General features: G+C 42.8%; 1 protein-coding gene across 1 annotated transcript in view; it reads right to left on the bottom strand.

The window, feature by feature from the left end:
• gse1b (Gse1 coiled-coil protein b) overlaps positions 1 to 25,256 on the bottom strand; it is a 166,750-nt gene extending 141,494 nt beyond the window's left edge. Inside the window, exon 1 of the mRNA XM_080885775.1 lies at positions 22,282 to 25,256. Coding sequence (XP_080741901.1) covers positions 22,282 to 24,792 — 2,511 coding nt within the window. The 5' untranslated portion in view covers positions 24,793 to 25,256. The remainder of the gene's footprint in view (positions 1 to 22,281) is intronic.
• Between the last annotated feature and the right edge of the window lie 510 nt (positions 25,257 to 25,766).

Raw genomic sequence — 25,766 nt, forward strand, 5'->3', positions numbered from 1 at the left:
ATTGCATATGGCACACCCTGTAACATCAAAATCTGCTGTTAAGTGGAAACTTCACCCTTTTGCCCATTCGGTCAAATTTTGTACTGTGACCTTTAGCAAGATTTAAAAATAAAAATAAAAAGATGAACTAAACCACTGGGTCCAGAGTGCCACTGTGAATTTATCTTTCCTTTGACTTAATGTATACATGTGGACAAGTGAAACAGCAGCCACAGAGACATGTGAACCACAACACGTGCACAAATGCAAAAATACACACACAAATATAGTGGACCCTTGCTGGCAGCCACTCATCACCCGGAGAGGCCAACCTAATTTGGAGGACAGGCTCCTCTTTGCCTGCTGGGGAGGCAGCAGGGATTATGAGCCTTTATACACACTAATCTAGTTTAGCCACGCTGGGAGAGGGAATCTGTGTATCTCTCTGTGTGTGTGTGTGTGTGTGTGTGTGTGTGTGTGTGTGTGTGTGTGTGTGTGTGTGTGTGTGTGTGTGTGTGTGTGCGTGTGTGCGTGTGTGCGCGTTTGGGGGTGGGGGGGTGGTGGTGCAATAGAGACAGTAAAACAGGAATATACATCACTGGAGTGCAGAAGCACGTATGTATGTGCAGTATGTGAATTCTTCGATATTAGTGCGTGTGTGTGTGTGTGTGGCAACCTTGTCTGTGTGAGCAGAGATAGGGAAGCTCTCAAACTGGTTAGAGATGTGGCTTAGCCTTTTGTCCTTTGACAGCTGCTGGCAGAAACTACATAGGAACAAAAGCGCACACATACAAACAGAGCTAAGAGTGATGCGCAAGCAAGAACACACATCTTGGCATAATCAAAGCTACAAGCCTGTTATATGTCAGGCTCGATGTTAGTGTGTGCAATAGCAAGAGATCTGGGACAAAAGCGTCCTGTCTCTGTTAAAATCAAGACCGGGAGGTTAAACAGGCTGAAGGCAACCATCTGCAAACCCAGGTGTGGGTGAACTGGACAGACAGCTGGCTTAAACACACACACACACACTCAAGTGGAGCACAATGCTGACAGGACAATTTCAAAACCTGCCTGGCATGTGTTAGCTCACTGTTTAAAATGTGTTGTTGGCTTCCTGGCTGAGTCAAGTTGGTCAGGGAGGCCAGTACATTATGTTGCCTCTGTGTGTGTTGTCAATGAAACATGGGCATGAAAGCGAATTGGTTTGAAGCACCGATGCAGTCCAAATTGCAAAACACGGGAGACAGATCTCACAGCCAAACCAGAGCTCAGGCCACACTGGGAATCACAGAGGAAGACTTTAAGGGAGAGAAAGACAGAGAGAGAGGAAGGAAACCAAAGAGCTAGGCTAGAGTGATAGAGGATTAGGAGAGAGAGAAAAGAGAGTTAGGACCACAGACTGTACAAGCTTACAGTGTGTATGAGCGCTGGTTTGAGTAATTACAGACTTGCCTGGTGTGTGGAGCCGAGAGTCTACCACAACACAGCCCGAGTGATGACACCATACACCACACACACATATGCAAACACATATGCAAGCGCGCACACACACACACACACACACACACACACACACACACACACACACACACACACACACACACACACACACACACACACACAGTAATTACCATACAAAGCATTTAAACAGCTGCTCCATATCCCCACTCTTCAGAAACCACACATACATTCATGCACAGTTTCCAAGCCACCCTAGAACTATTGCACTGTTGCACAAGGAAGCTTATTTACACACACACGCATGCACGCACACACGTACACTAATGGATATGCAAATGTAAACAGACAAACACACACACAAGCCCAGGCAATTACTTTTAGCCTGCTTTGACTAGAGAACAAATGCTTAGGTCTACACCCTGGCTGCATACCTACTGGTGTCTCCATATTTTCATTAATTGGAGATCTCCATCTCTGCATTTGCCTAGCAATAAAACGCTCCTGCATGGAGCAATCACACCATCTGGTGGCTTTCAATATTATTACACATCCACAAAAAAGCTGTCAAAAACTACTTTCTTGAAAGACAAACATTAATGATATGGAGCTGCAGCTAAAGATAGGAGAATTCCACTGAGGACAAACTAAAAATGACTCATAAAATGCACACCTTGTCCTTAAGACAAGATGTCTCCAGAAGCAGGAAGCCAAAACTGATTATCTGGCCTGACCTCGGTCTCTTTGAACAGATCAAGCAACAATAGCAGACGCCGTTGGTCTTGATTTCTGGAATTGGCAACAATGTCCCGATTTACTCTTTAACTGGAATGTCTGTCTGCTGTGTGGCACTTCCTGACAGGAAGTACATACAGTACAGAGATAGGGAAAGACACACAGATGGAGAGAGGGGTGGGGTGGGGGGGGGATGTTAAAGTCCAACACAGGATAAAATAGCATCATTAAAATAGCATTTTGATCTCTGGCTCCTTCAAATGTCAAAGCATCCTTGATGAGACACTGCACCTGAATTGGGAGGCGAGGACCTTGGACAGCAGCTCTGCCATCATTAGTGAGTTCAAAAGAACCTCCATTGTGAAAAGGCTCTATTTAAATGTACACCATTTACAATGTAGGGTTCTTAATCTTACGTTTATTCTATTTTTATTCCAAAATATAGCTTTTACTGTACAAATAAAACCCTCTATTGCTTGCAGAGAGTTTGCTTCTATTATAGACACATACAATATGTGTTTACATTAAATTTGGTGTCATGGTCTTGCTTTTATTAGTACAATAGCCATGCACAGAAACAGGGACACTGTGTTAAGTGGAGACAGACTGACGAGTCATGATGGGCTCTTCCTCCTCTTTTCTTACTTGTACTCCCTTGCATGTGACCTTCTCTGTCTCTCACGCTGTATGTTTCTTCACTCCTTTCTCCTTTTCTCCTAACTCCAAACCTTATTTTTTTTTGCCATTTTTCTCCTTCTTGTGTTCTTAACCTTTTTATAACCTTTACCTCTACCCAAATCCCCCCAGTCTCACCCCTAATCATCTCCCTTCTCTCATTCTCACACACTTATCTCCCTATGTGAGTTATTACACTTCTTTTCCTCGTATCTGCCTCATCTACCATTTGCTATAGAAAGACATTTCCTCCTGGATGACAAACAGAACCGATATACAACATACAAGGGGATTAGTGTAGAGCAGTACATGATATGAAGACCCTCAAAAGTCACCTCTGAACTTGTTAAGGTAAAAGATTTGTGGCAGAGAGGGAGTGAATGAGGAGGGAAAGGAGAAGGTCAGGGTTAAACAGAGAGACAGAGAAAGAGCGAGGGGAGGGGGAGGATAAAGGAAAAGAGCAGATCAAGGCATGAGAGCTTTGTGCTCCCTCTCTTGGCAAGACTCGGTGGTTGTGTTGCTCTGTGTGTAACCGTTGTCTGTGTACAGCGAGTGTGCGGGCGCATACACACACATGCCTCTGCTCCTGGCAGACTCAGACTAGGCATTAAAATTATTGGTGCCGCCAGCATGCTGCGGCCCCCGCTGAAAAGGAGGGAGGTGAGCAGGGAGGGCAGGAGGGAGGGAGGGATGGAGTCACCAAGTGCTAATCAGACCCATGTGTGTGTGGCCAGTGCTGCTCTGAACAGCTGTTCCCATGCTGAGGACCTGGCCACCACGCACACACAAACACACACGCGCACATTTCCTATAAAGCCATACAGGTATAATTCATTTATAGTTAGTACATATACCACCAAGGCAAGTGTGAATGTTTATATCAAATATATAACAGATTTTTGAAAATAATGATGGTTAAAGAATAGTGAGGAGGGACTGAGGCATAATGCACTTGTGTCTTTTATTCAAATTACTATTGTTCTAAACTGAACTTTTAACCTAACCACATCCCTTTTTTGTCTGCTTTTTACAAAGTTTTGGATTTTCTGAGAGAATACAGATACTACGTGTCAGGGGGGAAAAAGCAAAATAGAATATGAAAAGACAGTGAAAGGGCTATGGAAGTGGCATGTCCCCCCTCCCCTCCTCCACCTGGGGGACAACAGGAAGAGTCAAAGAGTAGAGAGAGGAAGTGCTGTTATTTATTCTATCAATGGAGAGAGGAAGAGACCCCCACTTAACAACCCTACAGCTGGCAGACACCAACACAAAACACACACTCTCACACACAATCTACAATAAAGAGGACCGTGATCCATCTTACTTTGCGTGTTTAGATTAGCCCTTGCAGCTTTAATAATTGGATCTTTAGTCTGCAACAGAGCTCTGTGAAGCAGATAAGCATGCTGCAGAAAGAGGATATCTTTGTGAGTGTAATGAGGCAGAGCTATCACGTGCCCTGCAAAATGAGTGTATTTGTGGTGGGCAGAGAATGTCAGGAATCACCCAAGAAGGATGCAGGGTCCATACGGTCAACTCTCACTGCATACATTTGGCTTTCTCCTTTTCTCTCACTCTCATAAGTACTCAGGGCTATAGCTATAGATGGATGTGTGTATTTGTGGTGCGTGCACAGAGCAAAAGATGCAGCTGAGATAATGATAAAAGAATCCGGAGCCGGTGAAGTTCATTAACATCCAAAGGAAGAAAAATAAAGCCTTTATCCAAAGTCACAGGCTGTCTGTGTGTGAGAGAGGTGAAAGAGTTAGTGGTCAATATGTGCCACTTTCTTACCTTGTAGTTTTTAGATGTCGGGCTCACATCTGTGTGTTTCTGTCTGCCAATCCCAAGCAAGACAGAACTCCTCATTTCACAACAGTCTCTAGAAACTATGTAGCCAAACAGGGAACAGCACTCAGCTGATGACAGAGATTTCACAGGACATGAGTAATCTGAGTATTTAGACCAGCCAAGTATTTGTGTGCGTGCTAGAATGCAGGTGTGTAAACTAAGTGCAGATTCCCAGCGGTGACAATTCTGTTCTGCATTAAAAAACAGCACACACACACATAGATACATAAAAAGTGAGTTACAGTGGCACCAATAAAGACAATAAGATGTGAATCAGCAGACGGAGCATGTATAAGTTTGCAAATGACTCATCGATAGCTTTGGTGTTGGTGTGGAGACAGGGACGTAATTGTTGTGGAGCTTGAGCAAAACCACACAAATATGCTGTATTATGCACAAAAGCAAAGCTTTCGCACACAAATGCCAGACAGATGAAAAAGGGAGCAAGATGTCCAGTGTAGCCAGATGATGGAGAGAGAGCGAGAGAGAGAGAGAGAGAGAGAGAGAGAGAGAGAGAGAGAGAGAGAGAGAGAGAGAGAGAGAGAGAGAGAGAGAGAGAGAGAGAGAGAGAGAGAGAGAGAGAGAGAGAACGAGTGGTGTTATGAGTGAGATGAGTAAATCCAGACTCCATCATCAAACAGATGTTAAATCACAGATGTGATTCTGTCACTGTAAACACACATTTTTTGCTCAAGGAAACTGATATCGCTCATGTTCATCTGTTTAAATACTCTGCAATCTTATACAGTTCCTCAGCTGGTGCTCCCCACAAAAGAAAATTCAACAGGCTGAGATTCACCTCGGAGGAGAGAGAAGAAATAAGTGGTGGTGGTGGTGGTCCCGTGTTTAAAGGGTAATGGTTGATGCTGTCGTAAAGACACACAAGATGAAAAGTAAAGGCACTATACCAACCAAGAGACACGTTTGACAGAGTTAAATAAGTGAAAGTGAATTTATATTAGAGTGAGTGTAGAGTGAACTAACAGGAGTGTGAGGGGAAAAATCACTGACTGTGACACTGATGTGTCAAGTGCACCTCTTCACTTCCATCTGCAGCAGCTTAGAGTTACTTACAGGTGCAGTAATGATACATTACTGCTTTCATTTACAGGGCAGTGAGTAACACTCCACACACACCTTTACTGTAACGATCAGCAACTCAGTCCTCACAATGAACACGACCCCCGCCCCCCAAAAAAAGACTTCAAGTTTTCTACACAGGTGGGGGAGGACAGTGAAAAATAAATCGTTTTGCACAGTGTTGAAACATCAAGTGACCGGCCAGCTGGGATCAGGTTCCTGTACAGTAAAAGTTTCAGTGTCTTTGTAGCTCCCGACACCTTCTGTCCTGTAAGGAACTATGGAAACAATAAAAAAAACCCTCACTCAAAACAGCCCGCAGCACCTGGACCCGGCACCATCCCCGCTTTAAAATAAGCAGCAAAGAGCTATTTAAACAGGGCCGGGTTACAGCCCCTCATAAAACAAATACACACAGGAATAATTGTATCAACACAGCAACCTGGCAGGGTAAGAAAAAAAAAGTTCCTCTGTGGGGGGTACTAGGACGCTATCCTGAAGAGTAGTTAGGTGGTGTTGAGGGGTGGTGTGTGGAAACGGGTGGGATGGAAGAGGAAAAAAAAAAGGGGGGGGGGGGGGGAGGAGGAAAAAAAACAGGTCCCACAGAGCTACCGTGCAGGCGCCAGCAAAGACAGCGAGGGTGGAAAGGAGGGGTGGAGAGAGGAAAGGAGGGGGAGAAAGACCCTGGTGAAACTCTCAACAGATGCGTGAAGCCCTTGTCAGCATTCCTGCTAGGTAACGCAAGGTCAGGAGCAAGCAGGAAGACAATATGAGGACTATTTGGGCTCCCTGAGCGCCAGATGTGTTTTAATAAGACGGCTGCCCTCCTAGCTAATAAGGTCAGCCTCTGGCTCCAGCCAGACGAGCAAACAAGTAGACTCTTGGCAGGAATTCAGCTCCAGCTTGGCACAGCCTCCCTCCCTGCTTCCTGCCTCGCTCTCTCACTCATTCACTCACTCTCTCTCACAAGCTCTGAGAGATGGATGGAAGCCGACTCTCTCTCGCTCTCTTTCTCTCCTTCTGTGCGGGTCTGCATGACTCATTCCGTTTCATACACCCGCCTTTTATTAGATACTTCCTTTTTTTCTCTGAGGGAAGAGGGAGAACTACTGCCTAAAAACTGGAGCCTTTGAGAACATCTGTGCTTGAATCATGCACTGAACACACGCACACCCACACACATAAGGCCGCATAAACACACACACTCAAACAAGTATAAACACACGATTTATACCAGTTCATCTACTGAGTCGTTCACACTGACTACCTTTTACAACCAAAAATGAAAAAAAAAAACAAGAAGCAATTCGCCTAATGCTGATACATAAGTAATGAGAAGCTAAAATTAGTTATAAAAATAAACAGTGGACCAATAAATCTGACTCCTCCAGAGGGGAAAATAAAGACGCGGCACCGGCGCCAGAAAAGATTGGCTTGCTCTGCACTGAAAGGGAGACAGAGGAGGTGAAGAATGAGGAGGTGGAGGAGGAAGATTTAGAGTTTAGAATGAAAATGAAGGAGGGAAAAAAACGAAGATATAAAGATCCAGAGCCAGAATGAGGAGTCCTGGCAGCTTGGGTGGAGGTGTAAGCAAGCTGCTGCCACTTCATGGAGCGCAAAAAGAAGCTCATTCTCAAAGCGAAGGGCAAAATATTCAACAAGTAAAGCAGTAGGAGAAAAAGCAACGGAGGGAACAAAGTGGAAACTTTCAAAAGTAACAACACAAACAAAGTGTTGAGTAATTTAACTTTGATTAAACACAAACTGAGAAATCTGAATGTAAGAAATGATTGCACATTCACTGCTCTATACGACAGCCTCCTGGCTCTCTATTATGCACTAAGGTCAAGTCGACATCATCTTGGCCTCACACAAAAATCACCCCATCAAAAGCAGACCCTCTCGTAATGGTGCCTGCAGTTTTCAAATATTTACCTCAAGGCTGAGCCACACAATGCCACACACAGGGAAAAATCTGCTCCTGCATACACATCGTCCCCCCACTCTCACCTATATGTCCTAGTGACACACACCAGGTGGACACACGATAAGCTAGGAGATTAATGGAAATCGTGCAAAAAATGTTAACACATTTTTTTACTGACAGAGTGATTGACTCTAAAAAAGCTGATCGTTTCAGTTTATTATCATGCTGAGAGACACTTTTAATTCAAGGCAGACTCTACAATAATACATACAGAGAAAAACCCAACAATCATATGTCCCCTATGAGCAAGCACTTTGGCGACAGTGGGAAGGAAAAAAACTCCCTTTTAACAGGAAGAAACCTCTGTCAGAACCAGCGCACGGAGGGGTGGCCATCAGCCATGACTGCTTGGGGTAAGAGAAGGAAGACAGGATAAGACTCTGATACGAGGAGTTTCACATTTAGCCTATTCCTCGATATGAGCAACGACAAAGATACACTTGGTAATCTTCACAAAGAAATTATTGTAATTATAATTTGGTTTTGTCAAACAGCGCTGTAACAAATTAAGCGAAACATGAGAATTCACATTTTATGATTCGTCTATTCTATTACCAATAAGTCAGGCTGGTGTACCTTCATAAAACAGGAAGCACCTCATAATGTAGTGAATAAATATGCAGCATATGCCAATTTGCAATCTTCTGCAGTTAAACAGAACCTGTATTGTTTTCACAAGGAAAAGATTAGCTTCATATCACGAGTCCTCCGCTGTGGTCATGTGTCCTGTTTGTCCATTTGTCTGTGTTTATTGGACATGAGGTTGAGGAGAAGACGACCATCCATCACTGGGTTAGAAAAGGTTTCTGTTCCAGGGGTTAGACCTTCCTGTGTTAAAGCCCGCAGACAGGGAACATTTGGCTAGGTGTAATTCGATATGACCTCGTCACAGTGAGTTTGAGGTTACAAGGTCAGCAGGCCTTATCATTCAGCAGCAGGCCCTGTTTCTGCTACACACAGATCCCCGCAAGTCACTGACTCAGACCCACACACATGTACAAACACATATGTCTGTGTTCCCACGGTTGCAGCAGGTCTAATGGTTGATGTATAGCAGCTTGTAAAGCGGGATTGTCAGTCGGCTTTAACAGCCTATCACAGAGATCCAACAGGACCACAGCCATGCATGTAGGCCCAGACCACTGACCGGCTCAGCAACACTCCATAAAAGCAGCTCTGAGTCCAGGCACACTTACTCAGCCAAGTACAGGAAAACAACAGAGAAAAAAATTGCTTTGATCTGTACTGACAGATACTGGAAAGCTCATACTCTTTTTCATACACAATTGCAACCTTATCCAGCCCTACCCACACCTATGATAGTATTTTTAAAACTGTACCTTTATCCCTGCGTTTTCCTTTTTCCCCCCACAAACAGTTAAAGGTCATTGAAAACGTAGCTTTGGGAAAAGCTTTCCAACTACAAATGTTTGCAGTGTAAACATATAGACAGGGGAAGGTTTTATCTGTTATTTACTGCTTCTCATTGGCCAACTTGACTTTGGATTAAAGTGACATCTCTGCCTGTTTGTTTGATTCTTGCTCTTAACAGCATGCTTCAATTTTGTTTTGTGCTTGTGTGGAGGAAACAAATTTTGGAGAACAAAGAAGGGACAAAGGAAAAAAAATATGCTTGTGCACGTTTGAACTAGACCTCATACACAACTCTGGACGACTCTGACACCTGTGGAGCCGTGCATCGTGGGAGCTCATTCAAGGCCTGCACTGAGTCCAACACTGAGGACACATGTTTCACATTGAGCTAAAGTCAAACAGCATCTGATCACTGTTCAGCCAGCGTCAGTCTGTCTGAGGCTCTGGTCTGCAGAAATTGCTGTGCTTATTGCTCTCATCAGGCAGACCGACAGGTGGACAACAACTGGCTCACAGAGAAGCCCACCTGGTCTGGATCCAACAGAGTATGTTATATACACAAAATAGCGAGGACATGAATAATAAAATAAACTATCTTTAAAAGATGCAGAATCCACTTGAAAAACACTAGAGTTTTGCTTACTTCAAACCACATTCATATATTTCATTTACGTGTCTGGAGGGGATCTATGAGTAATTCACTGTTCCTGTTTGTGCACCAAACCGCCAATGCCTGCCTCCTAGAGTGCATTGGATAAAAGCAATTCAATCAAGGTACTTTATACTGTAAGGTAAAGACCCTACAATAATAAATCCATTAAAAAGAAAGAAATGCAAAAAGGATTTAGTGTCAGCATGTGCCAAGTTGTTAAATGCTGGCCTACATCAAACTGGCCTAATGAAATTTTAGAATAAAGACATAATAAATAAACTCTCCTTCAGTATATATCCAAGTTACAATGCTGATTTAAAAATATATGCCACACGAAGGCAATATAAGAGCATGAGCACAATTAAGGAATGAGTCTGATAAGAGGCACCTCTGTGTCAAGTGAGTACAATCTTGACAGATAAATATTCATTAGCAGGTTGCTAATCTACCTGACCTGTGACCTGCTGTGACCTCGCTCTCCTCTGAGGGTATCAAGGAGCACAGCTGTGGGAAGATACAGTGCATACAAACACTTTGATCTTTATTACTCGTCTCCTCCTTTTGTCCTTCCTGCTCGTTGTGACCTGTTCATATTTGAGTGGGTTTTAAAATCAAATGCCTGCAGTAGCACACAAAAATGTTTTGTGTTGGCTGTAGTAGCACTTGAGGGCACCAATATGTCATTTTAAGTTATAGATAACATCAGTGAGTCAGTTTGTGTGTTATAACAATTTGGTATACTAATCAATTGGAAAGCACTTTGGTGAAAAATGACTTGAAATCGAGCCCCCACTGTAGCGAGAACTACCACACAAGTGGTTTTAACTCCTTTGGCAGGTGTTTATATGGGTCTCTCTGTGGAGGGATATTGTCAACATGCAGGATACAGTTGCAAAGTTTTACCAAAGATGCATGTGCTCTGAGAACTCATTGCTGGTACAGCTGGTGTCCCCTTGCAAGTCTGTATTTTAAGCATCATTTCATTTTAAAATAATGATCTAAAAGCATATTAAATCGATTCCCCTGTTCACAGCTGCATGTTTATTTGTTGTAATCTGAAGAGACATAGATTAAATGTCCCTCTCTACCAGCTGCACTTAAATGTCGCAAATGAGCTGAAAGACATGTTTTATAACCATTAAAGCCAGAAACATCAAATTACTGCCAGAAAATTCTAAGTGTGTTTGTTGATCACTCTGACAATTCTTTATAAATAATGAATTAAATATGTTCAATATATTTGCTTTAAGTGTATTGTGCAGATTATCTAAGGGGGGAGGGGGGATCACACTGATGATGTAGAAATCTCAAAAACTCAAATAGGACACATTAGATATTAAGGGTTTAATAGCTGGGTGGTGTTATCATTATTATTATTATTTATTTATTTTTACATATTGTTCAGGTAAAATAAAACAGTTTGCAAATATTTCTCTGCTCTTTTACAGAGTAAGACTAGCAGCTCTCCTGGCATTTGGACATATTAATTATCGCCTTTTCTTAGCAGAGGACTTCGTACTTCTCTATAATTTGTACCAATTATGAAACCCATAATACAAGACAACACACAACTGTTCTGCATGTAGAATAACACCACCAGGAATGCAAACATATGATTGTTATCCTTAACAAACTCTGCATGCTTACACGGCACAGATAGCATTCAGCTGTGTCTCTGACCTGAAGGCACAACAGGCAGTGAGAATGACTTATGTTTAGAGGAAATAAAGTTCTGAGCCAAATCTCAATGACCCCGACAGCTTCACACAATTAGTCATACATACATATACACATTACTCATACTTATGCACTCACAAGGCTCACCCTCCCTCCACAGTTTGTGTGTATGCATGACTTCAATAGCCACCTTCTTCATACTCTCGCTGAACTGGAGAAGGTTACAGGTTACAGACCATATGAGAATGCAACAAAAAGAACAGAAACAATTCAGTTCAACAGATGTGTATATATAATCAAAGAAACACAATTAATTATATGGTCCACAAAAGCAAAGTAAAAAGAAATTAACATCCTAAAAAGGAAAATAAATGGATAGAATAAAAATATGTATTTTTCTGTGAAAATGTAAAACAAAATATTTATTTTTAAGACAGAAAAAAGTATAGAATAATGCTGATGAAAAAAAAAAGCACTTAGCAGATGTCACAAATCTACAGAAATCCTGACAGTGTGACAAACTTTGTAATGGTCTAGAGCAGTGGTCCCCAACCCCCGGGCCATAGACCTGTTCCGGTCCGTGAGTCGTTTGGTACCGGGCGCGAGAGTTGAGGCTCAGGTGTGAAATTTATGGTTTTCAGGGTTTTTATCGTTATTTTTTATCGTTTTTTACGTTGTTTCCCTGGGTATTTCCAAGTGTGTTATGAATAAATCATATTATTTTGGTACTGGTTTTATTTTGTTGTATTTATCCGCGACACCTTAAAGGCCGGTCCGTGAAAATATTGTCGGACATAAAATGGTTGGGGACAGCTGGTCTAGAGTTAATCTTTAAGATCCACAAATAAGTAAATGTAGAGATATAATAGATATTATATAATTATGATTTTTATGCCCTACTAAAAAACCAAGACACTATACATATAGTATGTACAAACATAAGCAAAACAACATACATGCAAATTAACCTAACTGAAGTTCACTAAATAGGTCACTTGGTAAAATGGTAAGTAGGAGGTCAATTAACTTCTTTTTTTTTTTTAGAAATGTAGTCAACATTTCTTACTGCATGAAAACATGTAAAGCTGGCTTCCATACAAGGACCTGGACTCAACTTTGTGGTTGATCGAGTGAAAAAAAACAACAACCACAAAGCCCTTCAGCACATAAGTGCTGGTTTCAAGTTAAAAACGTTCATACATTTTGCAGCTTTGCTCACTAACTCAGTCTAAAAAAATGCTCAAAAAATGTGTGTCTCTTTGCCTGGCTAATGTCTGCTGCCTGATTTAACTATAATGTCCTTAGACCTTTGTCACTAAACTGTGTCTAAAAGAGAAGTATGATTGACAGAGGAAAGTAAAGGACCAGAGACAGATAAAGTAGAAAAAGTGATGCTGATGTGTGGACAGTGAGGTCATCAGTTATCACCTTGGTGACCTGAAGTGATGCGAGAGAACTTGTCATCACCTTTGCAAGCAGACACGAAGCGCTTGAACGAGAGAGACAGAAGAAAAGCCCATGTGTGGAAATCTTAAAATGAAAAAAAAAAGTCCAACTGGACCTCATAAATCATCTACACATGGTATAGTGTGTAGCTCTGCATATGCGCCTCTGTTGGTGTTTATGCTCCAGAGATCCTCCATCTCTCTTCTACATGCAAAGTTTCAGTCATATGGTTGTGTTCAGAAGATCACCACCAGAATGGACACCTCTTCAGTTTGAATGCCCCCTCCTGAGGTGTGAGCTCATGTCTCCACCAGGGATGTTGCCAAAAGAGCACAGACGCACACACAACATAGAGCCTGTGCGTGTGTGTGTGTAAATGTGCATATGTATGTAAGCATGTGTGTAAAACAGATGGGAGGAAAGAGAGAAATTAGAGAGGGGTAAAAGAAGAGTAGCGACAGAAAGTCTGCAAGAGCATGTGTGTTTCTGTATGTGTGTGTGTTGGACTGAGGGGGCTGTGAGGGGTAAGAGGCGGCGGGAGGGGGGGGGGGGGGGGGGGGTAGAAAAGGGAGAGGGGGAGTGGTGTGGTTAGGCATCCAGAGTCAGTGAACATTTTTCTGGCAAGCTTTCTCTATGCTCCTGGCTGCTTGCCCGGCTCTGAAGCAAACTTAAACAAACTCCTGTTGCAGCCATCTGCTGGGCCCGCGGGATAAATCACAGCACTGCTCTGCTCTGTACTGCTCAGCCGCACCACTATCAGGTTACTGTGTTAGCGGCCTCACACACACACACACACACACACACACACACGCGCACACAGGCACACACTCACCGACTGTTAGGCATGCAGGAACACATTACAGTTCTCCCTCTCATACACACATACACACACGGAGACACACTGAGTAACGCGTCAGCCTGGAGCCAGGGCCTGCCATGGGGCTCACACCACCAGGAGAAGCCAGCAACATGTGGCCCTGCTAATACCACAGGGAGAGATGAAGAGGAGGACGGAGGTGGGGAGAAAAACAAAGAGTGTGTGTGTGTGTGTGTGTGTGGGGGGGGGGGGGGGGGGGGGGTAGATGAATGAGGTGAAGGGGGATGAGGGAGAGAAGGAGAAAGATGGACAGAGGACACAGCTGGAAGAACAAGAATAAGGAAAAAGAAAGGGGAAAAAAAGCAACCTTTGACACCCAAGTCAAGCCAAGTGCAATTTTATAGCCCCCTGTAGAAGAGGGGAACATGTATACATCTAGTACCCCGCTGACTCTGTGAGCTTTCATAACAAGTTAAGCCTTTTATAATGGCAGCTATCTGAGGATGATGGTTTCCACATCATACTCGTCACAACGCTTATGGTAAAGGTTTCTCTAACGTTATACTTGCCATCTTTTCCAATAGTTTGTGTTATGGCTCCTCTTAAGAAATATTCTGACTCAATAGCATTGTCAATAAATCCTGACATGAGACTGTAATGATGGAGCTCCACATGAAGAGGTTTTCAGATCATTTGACAGCTCAAATCTTCTTTGGTGGCTTACCACTCTGGCTCCTTCGCTGTGGCCTTGAAAGTAAGCTCTGCACATCAACCATGACTAGCACATCGCTCCACATCGCACACAACTCTTGACCATGTGGGATATGCCACTGACCGAGCTGGCAGGTTGCATGTTAGGATAATACTAGCCTCGCAGCCTTGGATTAGGTTAGATATGCTTTCAGTAAGTCATAGACATGACCAGCAGTGGTAAACTGCCACGTGAAACCTATATTAATAACATGTCAACAGTGCAAATGGCATGCTTGAAAGAGATAGCGGGCAAAAAGTAACAAATAAATAATGACAGGCCTTCTGGAAGTGTCTGTGGTATCTATCTGTCAGACAGATGCAGAAACTGTATCAGTTTATTTCTGACTCATAGCCTGGTCACGTCAGTGTGGGGAAAATTCACCCATGGAAACTATTCACAAAGTCTTCTGACTATGCCTGTGTGTTTGCGTGTGTCCATGCATGTGTGTTTGTGTTTCTGTGACTCTCCACTTAACGGTATGTTAAGTAAAGGTAGGTGGAAGTTTATATCACCTTTCCTTGTTTGCATGATGCTCTGGATAACTAAAGGTAACTCAACCTCAATCCAAACTAAAGGTCAAATGTAGCCACTGACCTAAGTAAGTTTTTTTAAACAGGCGCTGCCTAAAATTGCAGCAGTACCACAATTGTGCGATCACTTCAACATTACTACTTTGATGTACAGTGTAGAGATCAGATAATACTAAATGTGGCAAGGCTAGTCTGTATAGTCTGGATTCTTCCAGACACGCAAAAGTCTCTGGCTTCATGGGAGGCTCAGTCCAAAGCTCCCTCTCTGTCTCCTTCTTCCCAGCTGTCCTGAAGCTGGCAGGACAAACTGAGTATGTGTGAAACCAGGTGGCTGAGCGGCATGTGTGGGGGTGCTGGTGAAGGAGGTCACGGCCAGCACTTGGGGATGCTTGCAGGAGGAGGGAGTAATCTAAGAAGGGAATGTCATCCTCAGCCAAAATACGCTCCCAGAAGATCACCAGTAATGTTCATCTTTATCTCTTCATTGGTCGGCTGACAGAAAGAGGTGAAGCGATCTGGCAATTGGTTGGTCAGAGCCAGGAGTCAGAGCCCCTGTTTGCTGAGCGGAGGGGAAGAGGGTGTGTAGTATATTTAGTCCACTCTTTAGTCTCCAGCTGACATCTTCAGTTGTCCTGACAGCAGGGTAAGGTTGAATCTTCTCTCTCTCTCTCTTCACCCCATTAAAAATATCAGCAGGGCAGCAGGGCAAGAGCAAAGTGGGAAATGAAGGGGAAGAGCCAAAGAATGAAAAATCACATTTAGGCAGATCTTCACCAACACTTGGGAGGTCTAGAAGACCAAGACTAATGACTAGCACTTAATAGCAATGAATAATATCCAGTCAACTGAGAGTGCAAGTTACATGTTGAATGTCTGGCAAGGAAATAGGTCTGCTATTAGCTACTGTGCTGTCACACACACACACACACACACACACACACACACACACACACACACACACACACACACACACACACACACACACACACACACACACACACACACAGTCCAGTTGCATCCAGGTGCAAAACCACACACACACACACAGAGTGCACACTTGCACAGCTGTGGCACAATCCAGCTGCCTTTGCCAACACCAGAGCGAACACCTGCCATTGCTCCCAACCACCTGGTAGACACACGTGTGCGCAAAGACACACATTCACACATGCTTGCAGCTGTTCAGTATGTAAATGATCAGAAACATTACTCTTTGTGCATATGTAAGTGTTAGTCTGTGATTGTGGGTGAATGTATGCCATGGTTAGAGTGCAGCTGGTAGAGAGGGTTGAGCTATAGTTGCATTGCACTGTCCTCTATAATTACCACAGTCAAACCAGGTTTACTACTGGATCGTGCCCATATCTAAGTCTGGCACAGGGCGACTGCCTTTATAGCCTAACCACTCTTAAACATTGCAACGCCATGCAAGCAACACAGAAGAATTTACAAAAAAGGCCATGTGAAGTGGAGGAGCAATATATGACAAACAGATTTACCGTATTTACACATTTGAACAAGCCTTAAAATATCATACAAAAAAAAGGTTGAAAAAAAAAAAAAAAGAAATACAGGTGCCAAAATTCGACAAAAAAAATGGTTTAAATGGGTTAAACAGAAACAATCCCAATTATTTAATCACGTGTTCTCACACAACTTTTATACAAAGGTAACAGTCGCATCACTTGAGGCAATTTATTCCTCTGGAGTTTCAAAAGATTTATGGAACGCTTTGTACTTCCAATGATTTATAAACAGATTCTGGTGAGTGAAATCAGCAGCTTTCCCCCTTAAGCTGATCTAAAACATATTTAAGGCTTTAACAGAGACATCTTTAGGGGAGCACATTTGTCGATTGACATTTGTATATAACAAATGAGAAAAACATTAACACTAATACAACTTTAAATACATCTGTGCATGGAATTTAATGATCATGTCGTACACTCCACAGACTCAATAGGGCAAAGTGATCAAGATACGCTGAACAATGAAGCAGAAGCAAAATTCCCACATACCTGTTCATAGCTGAGAAACGCACACAAGCTTATGTTGACACTGTACATCCACTTTGGTGACTTAATTTCCAACGTCCTATTGTCTAGTCCACTTTATTCCTGCATTAGTTTTAATAAGTACAACTGATAATTCATTTTTAAACCAATCCCGTTTGGTACACAGATGGGGCTACCAGCTTATACTTTCATGTATATGATCAACAGGAATGACAAAGTAGCTCCACATCCTCTAATCTTTACTGTTGATCTCGCTAAAGGTTCCCAGTTGCATTGTAACTCACACAGTCTTAACTGATTACCAGTATTTTGAGCCTCTGCAGCAGCACTGCTTTCTTTCCATCTCTTTGCGTTTCCTAAACTCAAATCAAACTGCATAAAAACAACTTTACTCATGTGAAAAACCTTCCTCTCTGAGAGCAATGTCAACATGAAACAGTGAAAAAAATAATTTACATTCAATTTTCTCAATAACTATAATCGAAGTCTAAATGACTATAATCAGGGCTTGTTAAAGTAAGCACAACATTAGGCTAACAAGTGACAGAATATATTTAAAGGTGCATAAAAAATAGAAAGGCTTTCCGAAATGGATTGCTCACAAAATTGGTCTACAACTCATCTAGACTGTGATTTGGATGAAGCTCAGACAACATTTATACATAGTAGTCCATGCAGAAATCCTTACAATTCCAAAAGGTCCAAAAACATTTGCTCTTAGAGGTGTATAGGTTTGTGATTTCGAGGATGAGACATAAAAGGTAAGACATGAAACACTGGAATACCTCAATCTCATCTACTCCATGTATGATCTGATCTGTCCAGTCAGATATGGGCAAGAATGCAGCACTGGGTAAAGGCTAGCGGGAAGAGACTGAGTAAAGCTAAATCAAAATCCACCTCCAGCAGCTTTGAAATTAAGCCTCTCAAATCCCAGAGGATCCCAGGAGAAACGCAAGGCTGCCCGTCAAACTGCACTGCTAGCGGAGGACAGAACCACAGCTGCAGAAACTTTACACAATCCACGCAACATGACTGGTTTTGAACAAACACATGCACACTCAAAGACACTTTGTTCCACACAGGCAAGGACTGTGTAAAACACTCTGCGGTTGGCGTGCTGTAATATTTCCTTTCATGAAGATATTTTAAGAATCCCATTTTTCCGATTTTCTTCTGGCTGCAATTTAAATCCAATTAACCCGCTCACCTTCTCTCAGCCTCCAATTCTTCTTTTTTCAAATACTTCCATTAATTCATTCACAGTTAACATCAAATCTAAATTTAATGTTGGAGTCACTTCTTTCATTAAGCTATAAATCTTCCCTGGTGAAACTGTCAAGATGCTGATGTGTTTTTACCGTGACAGTGAGAATGTAATATTCATCTTTTTTAAGCCAATACTTCCTGTAAGCACACAGTAAACTACAGACACACCTTAAATAACACACTACTGCGTACACACAAAGCAATTGAGTGATTTGAGATGTAGAAATCTGTCTCTGCCCTCGGAGCGGATCACCAATAACAATCCACCCGAAACAGCCTCCAGCACACCGCCACTCAAATATAAACGTCATGTGGATACCCCGACAGACAGATCAATCATGCAGATTTTATCAGTGTGTCTAGCTAGCTATTATTTTATTTGCTGTGTCGATCTTTTATGTCATTGTACAAACACTAGACACACCAATAGTTGCAAGGAGACAGTGGGTTTAGCTAAAAGCCTCACATTTTGAAAGCTACACCATCTGTGGGCGGACACTCTGTTCTTCTTCTTCTTCTTGAAGATGAAGATGGTACTTTATGACTTCATGGCTGCATGTTTGCAGTTGTTGCCAAGCAGACAGATCAAATGTGCAGTTATTGTGCGATTTGGAAAGGAAAACTACTGTCACCGTCTACTTTATTCATTTTGTAGATTCACACTATACATTTGAGTAATTAAATACATGTAAGATAAACAAACGTAAAGAAAACTGAAGGTGCAATTTAATGCATCATTTGGACATCAATATGACTATAAGAAAGAGAGCTGCACTTAACTGATCAATCAAACAACTACTTAAACTGCTTAAAAACACACACATTTGTATGTATAGCCACTGATTCACAACAGCAGTCATCTCACAAACCGTCAGGTAAACGATTACTCGTCCTTTAACCTGCCTTCTATGTCTGGAAGTGCAAAATTCTGCTCTCTATGGAAACGGAGAGTTTACAGGTACATTTAAAATTGTGCTGTATGGCTTCAATCACAAAAACTTGTGTATGTAGAAAAAGAGCAGCATTTTTAATAAAAAACAAAATGCACCTTGTTGATTTTTAGCATGCATTAGTAAATATACTGTCTTGCTGTTGTGCGGTCTTATAAAGTGTTTTGCTTTTCAGTCTAGTCTATGCGGTGCACATAATAAGAGCACACTGCAACACAGCACACTTTAACAGCATTACAAACTAACTTATTCAAAATTGACCAGAGCTGAAAAATCACTCATCTGAAACAGTGTAATCAGAAAATAAACATTATGGCTTTCTTCTTTTCCCCCTAATAAACAGTGTAAAAAATAGTTGTGGAGTAACACTGGGGAAAACGCAGTTTGAAAAATCTGTTTGCGATAGAGGGTTATAAACTTTCAATCTGTTTAAGATTTATATTTTGAAAAAGAAAAAGTGTTTGTCCAGGCATTTCCCAAACCACTGAATAAAACTGTAAACCGTTTGCGAAATGCAACTCAGCGGACATCTGTCTCACTGAGTGCGAGTGGAAGATCTGCTGACCAGCTGCCCCTCCCCAGTCGCAGGCTGGAAGTCTATACTTATGCACCTGTCAAAGGTTAACATGTTGGACCTGTCAAAGGTCGTGTCCAACATACTAATTAAACACACAGTAGCACAACACAGAGCATGATAGCGACCCATTACTTATGTTTGTCAGTATATCTGCATATAACATTCTGGCTCTTTAATTCACGTGTTAATCTGTATCTCGCAAAACAAGCAAATATATATTTCAACAATCTGACACTTCATATTGCAGTTATAAGTATGAGTATAAGTATAGAATAGAACAGAATAGAATAGAATAGTGTTTATATTTATACAGCCCCTTTTACCAAACACACTGCACTAAGGGGAACCAGATGGGCACTCCCTCCTGACAGCCGAAATCCCTGTGATGACAGATCCTCTCAAGCATACAGCATGACACTAGAGGACAAAGCACCTGTTGCCCCTTGCCCACAGAAACACTGGCACTTTCTCAGCCATGAGGTCATTGCCTCACACAGGCCAAAACCGGCTGTGCCACCTGCAAACATCCCAATCCAGAATGATCACCCAAACCTCTGCTCATGCTGCCACTGTTCTCATGTAACCAACCTTATGATCCACTAGCCTTAGTGGAGAGAAAACCCTGCACTATATCACACTATATATATATCTGGAGTATCCCCTCTCATGTGACTGTTATGAGCTCATCTAGCTCACATGTGAATGCTTAGACACAGAATAAAGATTTAACTTTGGATTTAGCAAAAGGCAGCATGGACTCTGCAGCACAACTTTATCACTCACAATTCGAGTGCCTACCAATATGACCCAAGTCCATCTTTTTTCCCCTCAATTAAACAACTAAGCTGTTAATAACACATTTCTATAGACACACGTCTGAACTCCAGATGTTTAACTAACCATGGCGGGATTTTCCAAGCATCATCTGGGTTACTAATGACACATCTTTCTTTACAGCATATGACTCAAAATTTCGTTAAGCATTTGCATGTTAGTTCAGGATAATGAAGTGCATTAGATTGTTGATTGTTTTCTTTTTTTTGTGACACCGATGCTAACTGTCACCTAGCACTTCTTTACAGAGAAGAGGGAGATATTAGATAGACAGCTCCAATCCGCAACCTGAATAGCATCCACAGATGTTCTTCACATGTCCTGTGTGGTCAGTGTGTCAGTGCTTGTTTGCAAGACAGATCTGTTCATAGAGCCAGCTGGCTGTCTCCTCAGCTCTTCATTAACACGTCACTATCCTTGATTGACCCACACTGGTCCCCTATACAACCACACGGTCAGAAAATTTGCTGTTGATCATCTGGTAAAATTAAATTTTGCTATCATTTTGTGGACCACTTATGCTAAGAGTTTATTGCATCGAAATTACTTCTTATGATACAAGGTTATTTGTCATAAAACCAGCAGATTAATGCACAGTAGCTTTACACAGAAAACGCTGCCAGATCACCCTAATATGGGAAGAATCTGGGTAAAAATGTCACAACACATGAATGAATGCAGGTCTGGGAAAGTACCAGCTCGGTTTGTACAGAGCGCTTTGAGTGCTTAGGTAGAATAGACGCACGCTATATAAGAACCAGTCCATTTACCATTTACTTTGCTACCTACTTTAGCGAAGATCATTGCCAATATCTGTGTATACATTTACTGTAAATATGAATAGGTAGAGCAATTAAACAAATCAATTTAAAAAGAGAAAGACGTTAATGCACAATTTCTTTACCTCACTCTATTTATTTATTTTTTAGTATCAAAATTGAATAAAAGTAAAACTGAACTTTAATTGTACAAATCCCTGTTGGTGACAGACTGGTAATCCAATTCTAAAGCTGGTGAAGGAAATTAAGTATATACATAAAGTACCACAAACCTGATTAGAAGTGCTGGCTTCTTTTTTCTTCATAAATCTCTTGAGAATTTTTATTATTATTGCCCTAATCTTTACATTAAATTCCTTCAAAATGCTCCTGAGTGAATGAGCTCAAATCAAAATAAACTATTCAGGTGAGACCCACTTAGTCATGTTTTAACCAAAAAAAAAGCAAATACAGGACTGCTTTTGTCACCATAGCTTTCCTCTGTTCTTTATAGAAGTAAAATATCTGAGTGCTTTCAGTCTCCACTTACTGAGACATTCACACAAAACTACTGTTATTCCCAATGCAGAGTACATCATTGCACTAAACTTCAAGGACTTTCAGTGATATTAATTTATTTAACATAATTATTTCCCTGCAGTTCTTTATCACCCCTTTTAATTTGACTCAGAGGTTGCATTAGGACAAACACAGTTTGCACTGACAGCTCAAATCCCAGCATACTCAAGTCAATCCAAATCCCAGCATACTGGGTTTTGGAATGAACAGAGCAGAATTTAAAACAGTAGGAAAAAAAGAATATGACTGTGCCATCTCTCAAACAGCTTTTTTCTCCTTCTTACCTTATGTCTAGACTGTGGCGGCGTTGATTCTTGTTCTTTCCTCTCCCCATCTGAGGCTCCGGGCTCCAGCCTAGCCCTGTCCTGCTGCATGTTCTGTCCCACCTGCACCATTGCCTTACATTCCTTACATGAGCCAATCACCAACCTCCTGCCATCATCCACAAGGAGCATGCGTGTGCTGCGAGGTGCATATAAGAACACAGGTAGTCTGGCCACAGTAACAGCGCACAGCCTACCTTGCCTGCGCTGCTCCTGCCTGCAGAAGAAGCACACAAAAACCTCACAGCTGTACTGGCGTGCCCAGGGTGAACTGGGTGGTTGGGGGTTGGCACTGGATGAGCTAGAGGTAGAAGGGGTGGGCTGACCTAGACCTTTGCTCTCGTGCTGGGCCCACTGAGCATGCAGGTCATGGTAGCAAAGCTTACAGGCTGACACCAGACCTGTGGCATCAACTGGCTTGGCATGGGGTGCAGGAGGATGGACAGTGAGAAATGGAAAGAAAGGCTCCCTCTCACCACAGCGACCAGGCGGGTTAACATGTAGCTGGTACTCTCCTCCTGCACACAGCTCAGCTCCACACAGGTAGCACACTGACATGGAGGTGCTGGGATGTGAAGCCACCCCTGTTTGAGGGTGGGCTGATCCAGAGACATCGATAGACATGGCAGCATGGTACCTGACAAGGAATGAGCTGACAGAGGTGATGAGGTCTTCACTGAGGCTAAGTCGATACGCACTCCAGATCTCCTCCAGGATAAAATGGCACTGAGGACAGCAGTGCACACGGCCGTTCCTCACTCCCTGTGCATTAGGGGGGCAAGGCAACATATTAATGAAAGGAAAGTACATCACACCACGGGATTTGCCAACCCCTGCCTGTGCATATGCTACTCTCATGTCTCCTCCACACTCCTGTCCACAAAGGAAGCAGGCCTCGTGGGAAGCCTTAGGTTCAGGTATGCATTCCATGGACCCTGAGGATTTTCCCTCCTGCTGATGAAACTGGGAAGAATGAAGTCCAGTTGTGGTCTGGTTGAGGGGGACTACATACAAACGCTGAAGGACAGGCACATCAGCCAGCTGAAAGCTCTGCCACTGCTGCAAGAGAGAGGTGTGACAGCTGCCACAGACAAAGGTTATACCTGCTGGACTAATAGGTATTGCATTATGGGGTGGGGAGTGAAGCCACAAGAAGGGAAAGAAGGGCTCACCCTGTGCCCTCTCTTGTTTCTGAACACTGACTTTAAAACGTCCATCATGTCTGAGCCCAGCGCCACAGATGTAACACACACACTCTTCTGGACTGGAGTTTGCAGTGTGGTGTGGCTGATCTGCAACAGGTCTACGTTGTGTTGTGCGGTCTGTTTTGCGGTCATACGATTCCCTGTCGTCATCGCTTGTAATGTTAATCTCATCTTCAGAGTTGTCAGAGTTATTCTCCCTGGGAGGAGCCGTGTTACGTTTAGAGATGACAGCAGCGGTGCCAGCAGAAGACGCAGAAGTGCTGGAGTTCTCCTCGCCTTTTCCCTGGTACAGCAGCGATGGATGCTTGGAAGGAGCACAGCTGCTGTCGGCTACACGCTGGATCTGATGCGACTCCACATGTCTGACATTCTCCTCCTCCAGCCACCGCCTGTTGCGCATAATGACCCCGTTGTCTTGCACTGGTGTGTCAGAGAGCGAGCTGTCATAGCATCGCCGGGGGAATCTCTCCTGGGACTTTGCCAAAGATTCTGGTGATTGACAGATATTGTTCATAATTTTAGCACTGCGCCTCGCCGTCAGAGCACTCTCCGCTTTTGGCGATCCCTGCGCCCTATAAACACCCACCGGGTAACGCACTGCCCGCTGTGTATCTGGGCTGTTTTTAATACCGATACCATTGTTCTTCCTGCTGCTGTCTCTGGGCGATTTTCCAGATGCTCTTACAAACTTGTCTTTGCCCACACCGACTCTGTAGGCAAAATCCATCTCCTGATCTGAAATGTTCTCGTTTTCTGAAAAAGAAGAGAAATCAGACTCTGCGCCCCCGTCGTAGTTTTGGCTACTGACACTGATCCTCCTCTCCAAATCATAGGAGATGTTCCACTCCTGTGGGACCCGACGAGAGTCGCACTGGTACGGACGTTTCAGCCAGTACATGCGCTTCTCAATGGGTGTCCTGCTCCGCTCGAAAGAGTTCCACTGCTCCGTTAGAAAGCAGTGACATACAGCGCACACCAGTACATGACCATCTGGGCTCACTTCACACGCACCCGGGGCTGGCTCCTGATTTTGGAGAAACGGGAAAAAGGGGATCCTCTCTTTTTGATATGCCACTTGTAACCTTAATTCCTTCCCCGGTGTAACTCCGCTTCCACATATAAAACAGTGAACAAGTCCCCCCAATCCATTCCGATCAGTCCTGGAAATGTTACCGGGCAATGTGCTGTCTTCACCGGGCATAGCTGCAGCCATGAGTCGGTGTTTCCGAGATAAGGGTGCCAATTCCTGGTCACGGGGGGAGTTCATTGTTTCACAACATGTAAGGCTAGGCTACATGGCATAACGTCAACAACACACTCATATTCGTGATGCACACTTGTGCCCAAGTCAGAGAAACCATGCAGTCAATTTCTGTTCAAGTTACTCACTGAGTGATAAGATAGATGATAGTCCATTGAAACGACAGCGTGCGGCAACCGCAGAAAACCGTTAACTGTTATTTTTCAAGCAAAACATCCATAAAACATCCCAGTAGTCCTTGTTATCTGAAGACTGTAGTCCACATTATTGCACTCGGCATCCGTGGGTATGACAGAAGAAAAACTTGGAATCACTGTCCGCCTCTCCTGCAAACTTTCCTGCCTGCGCCATGTAACTTTGGCTGCTAACTCGCTCACACTGTACACAGCGCCATCCTCAATTCATGGGACCCGCTTCGACACCCCAAAGGAAACCTCCACCCCCTGTCAGCCCCAGTAATAATTTTACAGAGAGCACACATTCCTTCAGTAGCTGCCGATGCATCAAAGTACTGACCATGCACAGGATGTCCACAGTTTACAGGGGGCGTGCATCAGCCCGACGATCAGGCTCCTTCGTGGATCACCTGTGAGCAAAACCTCAAAAACCCATTAGGGAAACGGTGTAGGATAAACTTTCCATGAACACTTTTTTCCATGCACAAAGGTGAATTTTTTTTTTTCAAAAGCAGACTTTTGTTAATTTAATTACGCATAGATATTTATGGATTTTAAAATATATATATATATATATATATATATTAATGTATTCGAATTAATAGATTAAGATAATGTATAAAACTGATTTTCCAGAAACGTGGTCTGTTTACATATATCAACAAATTAGTGGATATTAATTCCCAGTAAGTTTTTAGTGTTATTTAGAATTTAGACTACATTATTTGGTGATTTTTAATGTTTGTTTACTGGGTGAAATGAAACGTAGGAGAGTTATACAGTTATTCTTTTATGACAAGTATG

Source organism: Rhamphochromis sp. 'chilingali', assembly GCF_963969265.1.
Source record: "Rhamphochromis sp. 'chilingali' genome assembly, chromosome: 6".
Classification (NCBI taxonomy): domain Eukaryota; kingdom Metazoa; phylum Chordata; class Actinopteri; order Cichliformes; family Cichlidae; genus Rhamphochromis; species Rhamphochromis sp. 'chilingali'.